We start from the raw sequence: 18,004 nt of genomic DNA, 5'->3' as shown, positions 1-18,004 counted from the left end.
GATGCAGCCAACAAAGAACAGGTGCTATATCCTCAAGGGGGCAGTGAGTCTGTCACTCTGATCCTTGAAACGTCTGATGTGAGAAGGTCCTTCAAAAAGGTCAATCCTCGCAAAGCTCCGGGACCAGATGGCATCCCAGGCCGTGCCCTCAGGGCGTGTGCTGACCAGCTAGCAGGTGTGTTCATCTTCAATCTCTCCCTGAGGCAGTCAGTGGTCCCCACTTCCTTCAAGGCATCCACCATCATTCCTGTCCCAAAGAAACCGGTGGTCTCCTGTCTGAATGACTGTCGCCCGGTTTGCACTGACATCGGTCATTATGAAGTGCTTCGAGCAACTGGTCAAAGCTTACATCTGCTCCTCCCTCTCTGACACGCTGGATCCTCTCCAATTTGCTTACAGAGCAAACAGATCTACAGAGGATGCCATTGCGCTAACAATAAACACTGCCCTCACCCACCTGGAAAGAGGAAAGTACATATGTAAGAATGCTGTTCATAGATTACAGCTCGGCATTCAACACCATCATCCCCCAAAACTCGTCTTGAAGCTTGACGACCTTGGGTTGGGGATGACCATCTGCAGATGGATTTTCTCTTCCTCACAAACAGGCCCCCAGGTGGTGAGAGTCGGCAAACACACGTCCTCATCACTCATTTTAAACACAGGAGCGCCGCAGGGCTGTGTGCTTAGCCCCCTCTTGTATTCCTTGTTCACCCACGACTGTGTTGTAAAACACGGCACAAACACCATCATCAAGTTTGCAGACGACACATACCATCATAGGCCTTATCACTGACAACGATGAGACGGCCTACAGAGAGGAGATGCTGGCATTGAGTAATTGGGCGCCTGGATAACAACTTGTCTCTTAACGTCAGCAAAACCAAGGAGATGATCGTGGACTATCGGAAACAACAAGGCAGAGAACACCAGGCCATCTACATCAGCGGCGTAGAAGTTGAAAGGGTTAACAGCTTCAAGTTCCTCGGAGGATCTCTCGTGGACCCTTCACATAGACACTGTGGTTAAGAAAGCTCGCCAGCGGCTCTACTTCCTGAGGAGGCTGAGGAAGTTTGGCATGAATGCCAACATCACCTCAAACTTTTACAGGAGTGTGGTCGAGAGTCTGCTGACGGGCTGCATTACCGTCTGGTATGGGAGCTGCTCTGCCAGCAGCCGGAAATCACTACAGAGAGTGGTGAAGGCAGCAGAGCACATCACAGGCAAGAGTCCTTCCTGCCATTGAAGACATTTACCTCCATCGGTGCTTGCGTAAGACACGCAGCATCATAAAAGACCACAGTCATCCAGCATGCCAGCTGTTCTCCTTGTTACCGTCTGGCAGACGATACAGGAGTCTGGCTGCTCGGACTACAAGACTTAAGAACGGTTTTTTACCACCAGGCCATTCGACTCCTCAACAGCAACACCTGAACACTTACATACACTTACATTGCATCTATATTGCACTACTCACACACAAACTGTACCTGCACTCTGAATACTGACCAGAACATGCATCTGCACTTTATGGAATATGCATCTGTACTTATAAAACATTATCTGTGCAGTAACTGTCATTTGTACTTGCTGCTCTATAACTTCTTTTATACGTACACATTTTATTTTATATGGCTTGTCTATTTTTAACTTGTAATTTAATTATTTTTTAGCTTTATTGGATCTAGGCTGAGTGACTTGTTTTTCTCGTCATACACATTTCATTGTATGTTGACCCTGTGTTAACCTATATATGACAAATAAACCTAAACCTAGAAACCTATTTGATATCGGCTTGCTGTAACCGCTGTTTGATGTTGTAGAATGCTGCATGTTTAGCAGCTATTGTGGGAGAGAAATCAGGGAAGATACGAATGTGGTCATTTTCAAATATAATTTCTTTCTTGTGTCTAAGGAGTGCCATCACATCTAGCTTACATAATAATCTCTCAAAGCGGACAATAAAAGACCTAGGTCTAAAGGTATTTGATCCGCGTATGCGATAAGCTGCTGCTATCTTGGTATCTCATTTAAAGTCCTCTCCAAATATTTTAGAGAATAGTTCAACTGCGAATTTCACTGGGTTTTGACTTTCACGATTCTCAGGTAGACCTTCAATTCTAATATTACTAGGGGGCTCTGCCCCCTGCTCGCTTCGCTCGCCAACCCCTGGTGTTGGGAAATTACAAAGAGAGTGATGAATGAATGAGATATAGCATAGTGTGAAGGTGTAGATGACGCAGATAGGAAGCAAACAATAAAGTGTTTGGCACAGTGTAAAGGTTTATTGGAAAATTTGTTTGTAAACAACATTAGTAGTAAAGATGGTGTCTTGTCCTTGAATGAGTTTTCCTTGGCATGGAGCATTTATGACCTTAACTTTAACGTCAGATGAACGTCGAAGTTGTGAGAAGGCCACATAAAGTTGTCCATGTCCAAAAACGGGCTCAGATAGGTAGATGCCAACCTTGTGCATGGTTTGTCCTTGTGATTTGTTGATGGTCATGGCAAAGGCAGGTTTAATGGGGAATTGTTTTCCGTTTAAATGTAAAAGGTAATTCCAGGTCAGAACTTGTAAGGTCAATTTTAGGAATTAGAACAGTATTGTTAGCATGTGATCCTGTAAGAACTGTTGCTTGAATAACATTGTGTGTTATGGTGTAGACGACTAAACGTGTACCATTGCATAAACCCTGTTTAGTGTTAAGGTTTCTTAATAGCATGCGTATTGTTCCGTTTTTAAGGCTAAGACTGTGTTGTGGTAATCCGGCTGGGTTAATAGTGTTCAAATATGCTAAGGGGAAATTAAGATGGTCATTGTCGTCATCAGAGTCAACTTTGTCAGAGCTTAGAAAGAGGTGTGACTCTCCAGGAAGTAATGAAATGACCTGGTCATTAATGTGATCAACAGTAATATTTTTTGGACATAATATACTTCATTGTGTTAAAAGGGGCATTTGGTCTAATGAGACCGCTGTTCCAAATATCTCCGTAAGTAAGTCATCGCAGATGAAGGGTTGAGGAATTGTAATAATATCTGGGTGAAGTCCATCTGTATCGGTGAGTGTACAATGTTCTAGTTGTAATAACCAATTGTTATATTCGGGATCTGGAAATCGCATGTTTTTGTACCAAGTGTATCTTTAGAAAGCAATGCCAATTGTTCGCGTAACATTTTTTGGTTCCGCGGTTTTAGAAGCGCGCCGAGGTGAATTTTTTTTTTTGGTGCGGGTTCGTGTTTGTGGTCCCGTTACTCGAGCCGTCTAGTTTTGTATCCGTGATCGTGAATTGATGACTTGTTTGATCTTTATCGTTAGGAATAAGTAAGTAATAATAATAAGTAATAATAAATAAGTAGGATCGAACTCACTGTTAATATGTGGACTGTTCGTTTCTTCGTATTATCACCAATCAGGTCTCGCGCCTGTAAATGTATTGTAGTTCGGGTCTCTTGTTGTGTATGTATGACGTCGTCGCGTATTTTAAGGTGGACTGAATAATAGCTGAGCGCATGGCATGTGGAGCAATAGGTAAGCACTGTCTAAAATCTACTCCTAATAAAAGTACCTTTCCTCCAAAGGGAATATTATTATTCATCCACGCAATGCCAATTGTCCGCGTATTTTAAGGTGGACTGAACAATAGCTGAGCGCATTGTAAGTGGAGTAATAGTTAAGCACTGTCTAAAATCTCCTCCTAATAAAAGTACCTTTTCCCCGCAAAGGGAATATTATTATTCATCAACGTTTGTAGAAGTTTATCAATGGTGTTGAGTAAGTGAGTGGATGCCATTGTACATTCATCTATAATTAATAGTGTGGCAAGACGGATGTCACGTGTATTGTTACTGTGCATTGTCATAGTGGATACCGATGTTTCTGTGATTGGGACCGGTATTTGGAATAAGGAGTGACATGTGTTTTTGGAGCCGAGACATTTTTTCTTCCGCGGTTTCAGAAGCGCTTTGTAGGTGTCGACGTGATTTGTGCATATTTGCGTTCTTGATTTGTTTCAGGGTGCACTGTTCCAATGCGATGTAATATTTGTCCACATACGCGAAAGCAGTATGGTTCATTGCCTTTTGGTGACCTGATATTTACTCCGGTAGATGCAAAATCAAATGAACTATTGTAGGATGTAATGCAGTTCATAAAGTTTTTACTTTCAGGTACTTCGTTAGTTAGAAGCTTCTGTAGATATGCAGGATATGAATGTAAAGGAGGCAGTGTAATTTGACTTTTTTGATGCAGGATATGAATGTAAAGGAGGCAGTGTAATTTGACTTTTTTGACAACAACGTGTAAATTCATTACTTGTATTGCCATTTGTTTCTTCAGGGAAGTTAAGTGAATGACAATGATTGCAAATGACATTCATTAATCCCAATGAATTTTCATGAAAGTGGACTTATTATTGAACGCGCTGTCAGCTAACTGGCGCAATCGTTAGTGTGGTCGTGGGTCTGAATCGTCCTTTTTGTGTACGTTTCGCGTGCTATGTCCGTAGTCTGTCCCGTTTCGTGTCCAATGGGCTTTGTGTGGCGCTCGCGGCTTGTTTTTTTTGTGTGCTGGGGGCTTGTTGCCTGAGTTTTTATTTCTGTTAGTGGAGGGGGTGTTTGTGTGTCGTGGGGCTGAATCGTCCTTTTTGTGTGCGAACCGTTTCCTGTGCTATGTGTGCCTGCGTGTGACTCCTTTGTTTTTGGTGTCCTAGGGGCGCGTGGCCTCATTTCTTATTTCAGTTACTGGAGGGGGGATTTGTGTGTCGTGGGTCTCAATCCTCTTCTTTGTGTGTGTCCCGTTTCGTGTGCAATGGCTTCGTGCGTTTACGTTACATTCCATCCGGCCGGTTTCCGTTGCTATGGGGGGGGGTATTGTGGGGCACCTGCGCAGTACGTCTTTTGTGGCCACGGCCCATGGCCGGATGTCCCTGCGTCCATCCGGTTTAGCATTCTCAGTTAGTAATATGGATTCCTTCTGCTTCCATCTTCCAGAGCAGCAAGTCTGTCTCTGAGTTTTTTGCTTTCAGAATTGGCAGCTGTTGCTTTTCCATCAGCGGTGGATGCTAGATTTTCGGCTATTTCAATTCGAGTCGTGAATGACTGCTTAACATCCTCCAGCTGATTGGCAAGTATGCTCAGTTTAGACGCATTTTCCTGAATGTGCTCCTCAATTTTTTCCAGCATACATTTAAAGGCCGCCTCAAAGCGAATATTTATGCGTTTCCCCCGAGTCTTTATTATCCTGCCGCAGCTCTTGCTGCAGCTTCTCACTTGCCTTCTCGCTTTTCTTTATCTCTTCCTTGAGCTCAGTGGTCATCACCTTCAGTTCGGACATTTCTGCTTTCGTGCAGCGTAGGCGAAGCGGCGGGCTCTATTACAGCCAATTTACCCGGCTCGCGTGGAGTAGGTGAAAGCGCGGACTGCAAAGCCTTTTCCAGTTTCAAATGATCTTCCCCAATCGCAGAGCTATCGCGACCTGCTTCACTTGCACTTTCGCTCCCCATTTCGCTCTCAACTGGAGACGATGCAGTGGGCCATGGTCCTGAGGAGTCAGGGCTTTCGCCCATCTGTTCCAGGTCAGTCTCTGAAAGGCCGTACCTTGAGCTTGAACTTGGACTTGCTGTTCTAGGCTTGGATGTAGCTTTAGTTTTCTTTTTCCATTTCTATCTGAGCCCCTTTCTTACCGACCATGTTTATATATGCTTACATATACTGTAGTAGCACCCTCGGGTTGGGATAAATACAGGATATCTCAGGATAATAAAGAAATAATATTAAAAAATAACACCACTGCTAACGGAGCTCCACTACAGACGTCCATCTCTCGCAATGGATGAGACCAGCTCCCCTATGGCATCCTCTATTGACCAGATTGTGACTATATGCAAACTGGAGGTGATAATGACTTTCAAGAATATACTCTTTACTCTTAGTGGATTATACAGGCTGCAAGTTTTGTTTTTTGTTTTTTTTATTTAAATCTAGGTAGTTTTCTTAGCTGTATAGAAAATATGAGAAATTATTTTGTAAAAAGTAATTGTAGATTTCTGATTAGAAAACAGTTGCACATTTATTTTGTTTTCCTTTTTTCCCAAGGTATAGTGTATTAGTCTTCATTATTTTGAGATTGATTTCTTCTTGTGTCATTGCAATTGTCAATTTAGAGCAGGCTATAGGAGAAAGTGAATTTTGCGGGCATTGTCCTTAAGAAGATTACATTTGGAATCCCTACCTGTTTTTTCAGTTATAATTTATTTTTTACTAATTGAGAATTGGCCAAATTTATTGATGTTTGTTTAATTATTGATATCTTGGCTGGTGATAATTATCAAAATATTAATAGTAGTGTTCTTGTTGTAAAATTTCCAATGCCTTCCATAATGAGCTACACTGCAAATGGTCTAGAATCAAACTCCCAATACTTGTGCACCTAATACTGATTAACTGTGTAAGTGCATAGTATGCATGACCTTTCTCTTGTCAAATGGATGTCTTCCACCTCATATGATATGTCTTTTCTAAAAAGTATACAAATGGATATTGAATTTCAGAAATATTCCTCATAAGGCGGAGTGGTGGCTCTGAGGCTAAGGATCTGCGCTGGTATCCCGAAGGTTGCCGGTTCGAATCCCTGTCACTGCCAAAAGAGATCCTACTCTGCTGGGCCCTTGAGCAAGGCCCTTAACCTGTAATTGCTCCAGGGGGGCACTGTACAATGACTGACCCTGCGCTCTGACCCCAAGGGGTATGCGAAAAAAACTAACAAACACTGTTGTAAGTCGCTCTGGATAAGAGCGTCTGCTAAATGATGTAAATGTAAGTTGCATATTTCTTTATATTTTCTGATGTCCCCCATTCTTTCCTAAGGAGAGATATTTTAGATTTTCAGGAACTGAACAAAGAGCACATGCATAACCAAAAAACACTATCAGAATGCTCAAAAATTATATATCTACAATTTTTCAGTTTTTTTTCTTTGCTGTCATCAGGTTTTCTAACCACAGTATCTGAAGCATTCTTACATAGAGTTGAACCAAGTTCTACTGAGACCTATGTTATTCTTTTTTTCTAAAAACTGCTGAAGAGTATCATGTACAGGTCATGAGATAGCTTAATATTTTTTGTGTTGTATACTAAAAATTAGTTTTGTATTCTCGTATGTGAAGATATTTACACTTCTCTGGCATCAAACCCTCTTAAAATTACAAGCAAAAATATTAATCAGCAATAAAGTACTTTAATTGTAAAGCATGAATGATATTTACATGGTAGCATTTTCAATCATGTTTCAATATTTTTTATGCATTTAGTAATTTCTTTTTTAGATAGATAGATAGATAGATAGATAGATAGATAGATAGATAGATAGATAGATAGATAGATAGATAGATAGATAGATAGATAGATAGATAGATACTTTATTAATCCCAAGGGGAAATTCACATACTCCTCCAGCAGCATACTGATACAAAAAACAATATTAAATTAAAGAGTAATAAAAATGCAGGTAAAAACAGACAAAAACTTTGAATAATGTTAACGTTTACCTCCCCGGGTGGAATTAAAGAGTCGCATAGTTTGGGGGAGGGAACGATCTCCTCAGTCTGTCAGTGGAGCAGGACAGTGACAGCAGTCTGTCACTGAAGCTGCTCCTCTGTCTGGAGATGATACTGTTTAGTGGATGCAGTGGATTCTCCATGATTGATAGGAGCCTGCTGAGCGGCCGTCGATCTGCCACGAATGTCAAACTGTCCAGCTCAGTGCCTACAATAGAGCCTGCCTTCCTCACCAGTTTGTCCAGGCGTGAGCCGTCCTTCTTGTTAATGCTGCCTCCCCAGCACACCACCGCATAGAAGAGGGCGCTTTCCACAACCGTCTGATAGAACATCTGCAGCATCTTATTGCAGATGTTGAAGGACGCCAGTCTTCTAAGGAAGTATAGCCGGCTCTGTCCTCTCTTGCACAGAGAATCAGTATTGGCAGTCCAGTCCAAGTTTATGAAAATTCTGTAGCACTAATTAAATGTTAAATTATTTAAGGCAAAAACATCTAATTTACCTAACATGTCTCTTTATTCAGATGCAATCCAACACATGCAGGACAGCAAGCACATAGCAGTATTTCATCGAGGCTGTTTCTGGCGCCTCTGGCTTTATCATGGAGGCCGTCTGCTGTCACCACGAGAGATGGAGTGTCAAATTCAAAAGATTCTTGATGATACAGGCATTCCACAGCCGGGTGAGGAAAAACTGGCTGCATTAACTGCTGGAGACAGGTAACTGTGTAAATGGAAATCACAGGCTACTATGTCTGTTTTTGAACATTAGACTTTTAAAGACCAAAAAGTCCTACTGTCTACCAAACGAGCTGATAATTTAATTTCATGTGTCTGTAGTTCTCAAGTGAGTTAAGAAAAATTTCTTAACTTTTTTTGCAAAACTTCCTTTAGCAAAGTTCCATTTGTGTTGTCATGTTCTTGTTGGAGATCATCTGAATTCATGGTTTGACAAAAGATTCTAATGAAAAACCCTTAAGGAAATATCTTCAGTAGCCTTCAGTTTAATTCCACTAAATTGATTTGCTAAGATACCAATTCAATGATTATCTAATCTAATCAGAAAATCTATACTGGGTGGAAAGTTAATTTAATAAAGAAGGAAACAACAACAGAAGCAGTGACACATAGTTTTGTAGTTGTTAGTGTTGATGCCTCAGAATCCAAAAGTCCAGAGTTTAGATTCCAATCCAGGCATTGTCAGTGTACTGTTTGCATGTTCTCCCTGCTTTTGTGTTCCTCTGAGTCATTTTTTCCAGGTTCTCGTTTCCACTCTCAAAAGACATGTTTGTTAAGTGAATTCTTGACTCTTAGTTAGTTCTTTATGAGTGAGTCTGGGAATTTGCGAGAGTATGCCCTGTGATGGGTATGAGGGTGATACAATATACATCAATGACAGTCCTGTTAGTCTTTTTTATAATATCATCACATATTACCACCCGTGTAAGTTTGAATATATGTATACTTTCAGTCCATTATTGCTCTAGTCTCTGCAGTTTCCATTTTCTTTGTGATGGAACTGCTGCAATTTATATATAGTCAGTTGGAATTCATCTTGACAAATATTTAATATGCCATATGTATTCTGACATCTCTTTTTGTAGTGTAGAAGAATATATTCCAATCTAACTTTACCTTATTGCACCCCTAAAAGAGTTACTAAATGATGGAATCCTATTTCCCCATGTGTTACAATCCACATACTGGGAGAAGGCAGGTAATGTTTTGTCCAGCGTCACATGGTTAAAATCTCCAGCGATTAGCACAAGCGCCTCGGGATGCTGTGTTTGTATTTTAGCAACAGCGGAGTAGATGACGTCACACACTAACTCCATGTCCGCGCGTGGAGGGATGTAAACAATAACAACAATGACGTGTCCAAACTCTCTGGGCAAGTAATAGGGACGTAGACTTACAGCCAACAGTTCGATGTCCCTGCAGCAAGTGGAGATTTTGACGTTTACATGTCCAGGGTTGCACCAACTTGTGTTCACATAGAGAGCGAGTCCTCCTCCTTTCTGCTTCCCTCAGGTATTTGCTAAACCTGGGTAGCTCCACATTAGCATCTGGGATGCTAGTTGTTAGTCACGTTTCACAAAAACACAACAAACTGCATTCTCTGTAGGTCCTGACATTTTTCATCAGCACAGCCAGTTCATCCATCTTATTTGGTAGTGAATTCACATTTCCCAGGATCACAAAAGGCACCGAAGGCTTGTATCGCCACTTCCTCGCTAGCCGCTTAGCCTATAGCTTAGCGCTGGCTCTGCTGCCACGATACGGCCTTCTTACTTCGGCAGGTAAATAGGGAACCAGCACTGGCACGGGCCTTTGTTCTCAGTGCTAGAAGTTGACTACCTGAATAGACGAGTCTCGGCGTGTAAAAATCCATGTCCAAGTAGTAAAAAGTGTCCAGGAAATGAGTCCACATAAAAGAAAGTGGTAGGAGTGATCAGAGAGATAGAGAAAAAGGTAGAAAGATAAAGGAAGATAAAGTCGTACACGGAGCTGCTGGAAAGGCTGCCACTCATGGCGGCGCCGAACAGCTAATGTAAAAACTGTTTAGTTTATTCTTCTGTTTTATTATTAGTAAATGATGGAAGATATTTTGCATTTAATTATTTTAAGCAAATTGTAAGACATATGGTACATGATTCAATGAGCGGAATGCTGTTTTCTTTGGTTCCCATTCCTTGGTTCCTGTTTCACCCTGTAAAATCATGGGTGGTTAAATTACCAGTCAGTTAAACCAACAATAAGTGCTCTCAAACCTACCTGCTGTGAAATGATTGGACAGACACAGGAAGAGGTTTGGGGGCAGCCGCCCGTATACTTGAATTAGGTTTTCAAAATTGAAAGTTTGGTTCCATAGACTAGGTCTCAACAGACTTCAGTCCAACAGCAGAGAGCCCTGTCAGTGAACGAGGCTGCAGATCCAAGAACCACCTCATGACTCAAGGGTTCAATTCCTTGTGTAAGGCCATCCACTGTAAAGGTGCATGGTCTGTAACCAAGGTGAACTCATGACCCAGGAGTTGTACTGCAGCTGTGTAATCGGCCATTTGATCGCCAAGGCTTCCCGCTCCACTGATACATACTTGGTTTCCCATTCCAGCAATTTCTGGCTTAGGAACATGATGGGATGTTCAATACCATCAATGCTCTGGCTCAGCATGGCTCCCGGGTTTGTGTCTGTCTAGGCAAAGAAAAGTTAGGTGTCATCAAAATAGGGGCGGACGTACGGTCCTGTTTTTAGTCACAAAATGCATCATCCCATACCACAATGTTCAATGCCCTCTTCTTTGTGAGATTAGTCAAGGGCGCTACTCTCTCAGAAAATCAGGGCATGAACCAGTGGTAGTACCCCCGCTAAGCAGAGAAAGTCTTGGACCTGCATCTTGGTCTTCGGATGAGGCCAATTCAAAATGGCTTCTATTTTGGTATGCTGTGGTCTCACAGTACCCTGGCCCACCAGGTAGCCTAAATTTTTGGCTTCGTTCATCCCAAAGAAATATTTCTTTGAATTAATATGAAGACTGGCTTCTCCCATACCACAATGTTCAGTGCCCTCTTCTTTGTGAGATTAGTCAAGGGGCGCTACTCTCTCAGAAAATCAGGGCATGAACCAGTGGTAGTACCCCGCTAAGCAGAGAAAGTCTTGGACCTGCATCTTGGTCTTCGGATGAGGCCAATTCAAAATGGCTTCTATTTTGGTATGCTGTGGTCTCACAGTACCCTGGCCCACCACGTAGCCTAAATTTTTGGCTTCGTTCATCCCAAAGAAATATTTCTTTGAATTAATATGAAGACTGGCTTCTCCTAGCGCCCGCAATACCACTTTGACCTGCTGTTAGCCTTTGCGGCGTCCGTTAAAGGAACCTGCCAGTACCCCTTCATCATGTCAAGAGTGGTCAGAAATTCAGCCTATCCCAGACGCTCGAGGAGGTCGTCCACTCACAGCATTGGGTAGCCGTCAAATTGGGAAACTTGATAAAGCTGTCGGAAATCATTACAAAACCTCCAACTTCCGTCAGGCTTACAGACCAAGACTATAGGAAGTCGACACGGGTATTCTCATATGACCACCCCGTGTTCGGTCACCATGTCATGTGCAATCAGAGAGGTCTGCTCTGGTTTCTCACTCACCACCTCGGGGACAGACAGGATAACTGTTTCCAGCACCCGTTGCTGTTTGGCAGACAAATTTAGTCCTAAGTTAAGGTCTAATTTGTGAGTAAAGAGGGAATGGGGCTGGCCGGAGGAGGGGTCAGGCTACCTGTCCTTTCGCGGCTTCAGCATGTTCATGTGGTATACCCATTCAGTCTGCCGATGATTGGGTTGTTTCACCAAGTAGTTGACGAGTCCCTTCCTCTCCTTAACTTTGTGTGAGCCTTGCCAATGGGCCAATAGTTTAGAGTGGTAGGTGGAAACGAGAACCATGACACAATCTCTGGGGCACAATTTCCACAGAGTTGTGCCACGATCATAATACTGGACCTAAAGTGTTTGTATATTTTCCATATGTGTTTTTAGAATAGGTCGAATCTTTTCAAATCTATCGTGTAACTGCGAGATATACTCTAGAATATTTGAGGAAGGGAGGGCCTCTTCCTCCCAGCCTTCTTTTAAAATATCCAAAATACCCAGGGGTTGTCACCCATATAATAATTAAAAGGATAAGAACTCCGTGGAGGCTTGTGGTATTTGCCTATAGGCAAAAAGGACGAGAGGGAGGAGCTGGTCCCAGTTCCTCCCATCCTCATTGACCACTTTGTGAAGCATCTGCTTGAGGGTTGTCTGATTAACACTAGAATTACCAAAGCCTACAAAAAAACTTATACATTTGGCCCATCTTAAATCCCTTTGTCCTTCTCTGTCAGTGTCTTTTGTCTTGTAAATGTGCTGATCAAGACAAGCAGCAAGCAGCCTACTATTCCATCCCCCCACCGCCGCAGAACGTGCACAAAGTTCTCCCAGCTCATGCCTTGATTATTGCCGTTTCTGCAATAATCTGTGTAAACACATTGTTAAAACAGAAACGTTTTTCATATTTTAGTAATAAATGACAAAATATAGGCATAAACTATATAATGTGTGAAGCCTGAAGTCCAAAGATCAAATACATACTTTCACAAAAGGTTAAAAGATGATACAACAGTTTCTGTGGCGCAGTGGTAAGAATTGCTGACTTGTAATCAAGAGTCCCCCTGTTCGATTCTCACTGCCTCTTATATTTACCGTTTTGAGTAGTGAGCTGCTCGTATTTTTAATATTATACAATAAACACATACATTTGATTTGCGTCTGTAACAGCCGGTTTACATTTATAGTACTTTTAAAAGTTAGCGTATTTTTTTCACTTTTATTCTCTCTGTCACAATCACGATACATACTACCGCTCCTCCAGGAATCTGACACTGTTAGTTTTTATTTGAAACTGGGAATAGCTATAGATGTGAGTGGTGTTTTGAGACAATGGAACTGGACATTCTTTTGATCTGGATGGATAAAAGCTGACACACAAACGCTGGTGAATCTGCCTTTTTCGTATCTCACTGTCACTTGATTTTTTTTAATTCAGTTTTATTGAGTGTTCCTGCTCACACTGAATTAGTATGCACCTTATGGTCCATGATGTTAAAGCTGCAGTGACAAAAAAAAAAACCAGACACATAGGTATTGTGATAAAGGCACTATATATCGCCCAATCACGCACAGACTGATGCAGAGACACGTGTAAAATCACACAGGCTTTTATTTTTTCTTCAGCCATGGAACACGTCTTCCCCGTGTCCCACAGGCCCAACAGTCCCAAAGCACTTAAAACAGCACAAACAATCCTTCCTCTGGCACCACCACTCCTCCCAGGCAACCTCGTCCTCTTCCTCCCGATTCTGGCTCCTGAGAGGTGGATGCTGGTGGTGTTTCTTTTGTACTCCAGGACATGCAGAGGAAAGGAGAGTACAGAGAGGTCAGTTCAGTGCTATATGCAATCATCAAATTCAAATGTTAACAGTTTCCACACACGCAAGGACCGTCCTTATACATTTATGACATGTGTACCTGTTGCAATGTACACAATTCTCTCTATGCTGTGGTTCCTATTACATTGAAAGGGCACCTGACAGTGACTCAGTTTACTTTCCTGGGTAAAGCAGCTGTCTTGGAACAGAAGCTTGTCGGTGTTGCATCCTCCTTTTCTTTTTCCATCGCCTTTTCTTGTAAGAAGCGATGACGAAGTTCCTCTGCCAGGTGAGCCATAAACACTCTTCTTTTCTCAGTGGCCTCCGTACATGCCTTGCACAGTACATGTGCGTTGATCATCGCCAGGTCAAGCTTGTTATAGCACAAGCAATTGGCCACCCGTGTGCTCCTGCTCGCACTGAATAAGCTCACGCCTTCTGGTGCAAATTCACACCTGATCTGACGCTGTTCATTTTCAAATAATATTGCATCAGTGCAATGATGTTTTCTGATTGGTACTATTCAGGTCATAAAATGATTTCTTCAAAATGTCACATATATTGTCTCTTTTTTTCTCTGGTGCTGCGTTGACATCATGGACCAGAAGGCATGAGCTTATTCAGTGCGAGCAGGAACACACAGGTGTGTAATAAAAACAACAGCATAGAGAGGAGAGTGTACATTGCAACAGGTACACATGTCATAAATGTAGAAAGGATGGTCCTTGAGTGGGAACTGTTACCATTTGAATTTGATGATTGCATATAGCGCGGAACTGACCTCTCTGTACTCTGTACTCTTCTCTGTAACTCAGAATTGCGATCTATGAAAGCAGCTGGCCGACACCTTGAGAGAATGTCACGTAAGACTGGCCTCACCGTGCACATCCAGGCTTTCTCTGACCACCAAAGAGCTTACAGAGAAGCACTAACTTCTGCCAAGAACACCCATTATGGCAGAATAATAGAAAGTGGCCATGATAACCCAAGGGTTTTGTTCTCTGTAGTTAATAAACTACTCAAACCCGCATCTGGTCCAACTACCTCTTCTACTGAAGTCTGTGAGGAATTCCTCCACTTTTTCCGTAACAAAATTAAAAATCTAAATAATTCAACTAACATAAATATATCATCTGTTTATATCTCTCCCTGTTTTCCCACTCCATCCAGCTCCTTCTCTAAGTTCTCACCAGTCACTTCTGCGTTTGTTAATAACCTGCTTTGTAAGATGAGGCCGACTACTTGTGTACTAGACCCCATCCCCACCACACTACTTAAATCCTGCCTTCATGCCATAATCCCGACTGTTACAACAATAATAAACTCATCCCTTGACACTGGCTCACTTTTAAAATTGCTTCTGTAACCCCAATGTTAAAAAAGTCTGGCCTTGATGCTGACAATCTTAACAATTTCCGGCCTATTTCCCACTTACCTTTCCTGTCAAAAGTTCTTGAGCGTGTTGTAGCTTCCCAACTCACCAATTACCTAACCTCTAATAATTTAATGGAACCCTTTCAGTCTGGTTTCAGGGCGCGGCACAGCTGTGAAACTGCTCTGTTACGGGTAACCAATGATTTGCTTATGGCAGCAGACTCTGGACAAACTAGCATATTAATTCTGTTAGACCTCAGTGCAGCATTTGACACAGTCAGACACAACATCCTACTGTCCAGAATGGAGAACATGCTGGGTATCTCTGGCACTGCCCTCCAGTGGTTCAAGTCCTATCTGACTGATAGGCAAGAGTTTGTTAGTCTTGGCAACAGCAGATCCAACTCCGTGCCAGTCACACAAGGAGTCCCTCAGGGCTCTGTCCTCGGCCCTCTGCTTTTCTGTATTTATATGCTTCCCCTTGGCCATATTATCCGTAGTTATGGATTGGGTTATCATTTTTATGCAGATGATACCCAGCTCTACTTCAATGTTAAAAGTGGAACTCCATCAGAGCTTTCTCAGCTCACAACCTGCCTTAGTGAAATTAAAACCTGGATGGAGCAGAACTCTTTAAAATTAAATTGCAATAAAACTGAACTCCTGCAAATTGGGACTAAAATGCAACTTAATAAAATGAGCTCCTTCCCAGTCCATCTTGGCAGTGATCTCATCAGACCTGCCTCTACTGTAAAAAATCTTGGTGTCATTTTTGATTCCTCCCTCACTTATTCCACCCACATAAATCACATTAAGAAACTTTCTTACTTTCACCTCCATAACATATCCCGTGTTCGCTCCTTCCTCTCCTTCTCTAATACTGAGAAACTTGTCCATGCTTTTATCACATCCCGCATCGATTATTGTAATTCCCTACTGGCAGGTGCCCCTTCTAATCTTCTATCACAGCTCCAGCTTATTCAAAACTCAGCTGCAAGAGTCCTTACTTGAACCAGCAGCAGCGAGCACATCACACCCATCCTGCTCAGTCTTCACTGGCTCCCTGTGTCCTACAGAATCGAATATAAAATCCTACTAATAACCTACAAAGCTTTAAATAACCTCGCACCAGACTACATCAGTGACCTCCTCCATCACTATATGCCTGCCCGCCCACTAAGGTCCTCTGATTCTGGTAATCTTGTTGTGCCCCTCACTAATCTACACTCTATGGGTGACAGGGCCTTCAGCTGTATAGCGCCCAGACTCTGGAATGACCTACCAAAATTAATCAGGTCAGCTGACTCCATGAATTCTTTTAAAAAACAACTCAAAACTCATCTGTTCAAGAAGGCTTTTAGCTCTACTTGACTTTATTACCTTTCTCTCAGTTTACTTCTCTGTCAAGATGCCAATGTAACCTGTATATGTGTGCTAGACCAGGGGTAGGCAACGTCGGTCCTGGAGTGCCACAGTATGTGCAGGTTTTTGTTCCAACCCAGTTCCTTAACGAGAACTCAACTATTGCTGATGAAGCACATATTGCTTAAGTGACATTTTAATGCTTCATTTTAGTGGTCTCGCTTGTTAAGGTTCTCCAACCTTAATTGCTTATTTCAATCTTAAACTGCTGCATTCAGTGTTTTAATTGCTCCTTATTAGCAATAAGATGTAAAACAGGGGTAGGCAATGTCGGGTCCTGGTGAGCCGCAGTGGCTACAGGTTTTCATTCCAACCCAATTGCTTAATTAGAAACCAATCATTGCCAATCTCAGACCTTATTTAATTTTATGGCTTGTTAGTCTGTGCAATGTAAGGCTTTTATATCGTAGATTTTTTTCCTTTCCAAGGATATCATCCAAATGATATGAAGCCTAAAACGGATCATTTTCAGTCTGTCACATTTTTCTATTAAGTGTTTTATTAAATCAAACCATGCATGATAAACACACACAGATGTAATTGGAAAAAAGCTAGCTGGAGAACTGCTGGCTGCTTTGTCTTTTACATCTTATTGCTAATAAGGAGCAATTAAAACACTGAATGCAGCAGTTTAAGATTGAAATAAGCAATTAAGGTTGGAGAACCTTAACAAGCGAGACCACTAAAATGAAGCATTAAAATGTCACTTAAGCAATATGTGCTTCATCAGCAATTATTGAGTTCTCGTTAAGGAACTGGGTTGGAACAAAAACCTGAACATACTGTGGCACTCCAGGACCGACGTTGCCTACCCCTGTGCTAGACCATCAATTATGTTGTCAGTTTTTTGTTTTTTTTTCAGAATTTACTGTCTTAATCTTCTTTTTTATTTATCTGGTTTGTACAATGCTATATACTGTATATTCTGCCGTTCTTTATTATATTCTGTAAGTGCCTTGAGCATGGGAAAGGCGCTATATAAATAAAATGTATTATTATTTCTTTCCTCTGCTTATCCTGGAGTACAAAAGAAACACCACCATGCACCCAAAAGTAGAGACTGGCAAGATCAGAAAAAAAAAAATGCGGTCTGTTCTGTTCTGTGTGAACCACTTGACCAGAACCACTTCATTGTTTGCAAATTTTAGGGAATCATTCCATTGTTCCCTTTTAAATGAAGCCCGCGTCTGCCTAAATTGAAAATGTAGCTGTGAGAGTGGATCTGCAGCGACCTCAAGGGGCGTGGTTTCATCCCACACTGCCGCAGCACCAAATGATGACATCGCGTCATGCGATGGTCCGGGAATCGCCACGTCACACCGAGAAGCTGCATCTCTGCTCCCAGCCGGCTCTATACATGGTGTGGAGGCAGCTTGGGACGTAATTTCTCTGTCCATAACTAGGCCCACGTTCTGTTTAGGAGTGGATCGTGATAAGCAGCTTTTACTATCAGACCAATCTCGCCCGAATATCACTGGAAAAGGTGGATTTGAGAGATCTGCTACTGGTAGTTTTTTTAGCGATCCTTCATATGCAATGACACAGGAGGCGAACCTGTATAAACAAGTATTGCCGTGAATGCTGGTCAGATTGGTCTTAACTTTTAGCTATTGTCGCAGCAACATGAAACTGCAAGCAACAATTAATATGTTATTGCCGGAATCGATCAGGGCTGTTACGTTATGTCCATTT

At 42.1% G+C, this 18,004-nt stretch overlaps 1 protein-coding gene across 12 annotated transcripts in view; it reads left to right on the top strand.

Annotated features, from left to right (window-relative positions):
* cpt1a2b (carnitine palmitoyltransferase 1A2b) overlaps positions 1–18,004 on the top strand; it is a 165,227-nt gene that overhangs the window by 100,496 nt on the left and 46,727 nt on the right. For all 12 annotated transcript variants that reach the window (XM_051933696.1, XM_051933695.1, XM_051933691.1 and 9 more), the window contains one exon: positions 8,078–8,273. In XM_051933696.1, coding sequence (XP_051789656.1) covers positions 8,078–8,273 — 196 coding nt within the window. The remainder of the gene's footprint in view (positions 1–8,077; positions 8,274–18,004) is intronic.

The sequence above is a fragment of the Erpetoichthys calabaricus genome, chromosome 11, assembly GCF_900747795.2.
Source record: "Erpetoichthys calabaricus chromosome 11, fErpCal1.3, whole genome shotgun sequence".
NCBI classification, from domain to species: domain Eukaryota; kingdom Metazoa; phylum Chordata; class Cladistia; order Polypteriformes; family Polypteridae; genus Erpetoichthys; species Erpetoichthys calabaricus.
This window is presented reverse-complemented; position numbering and strand designations above follow the sequence as displayed.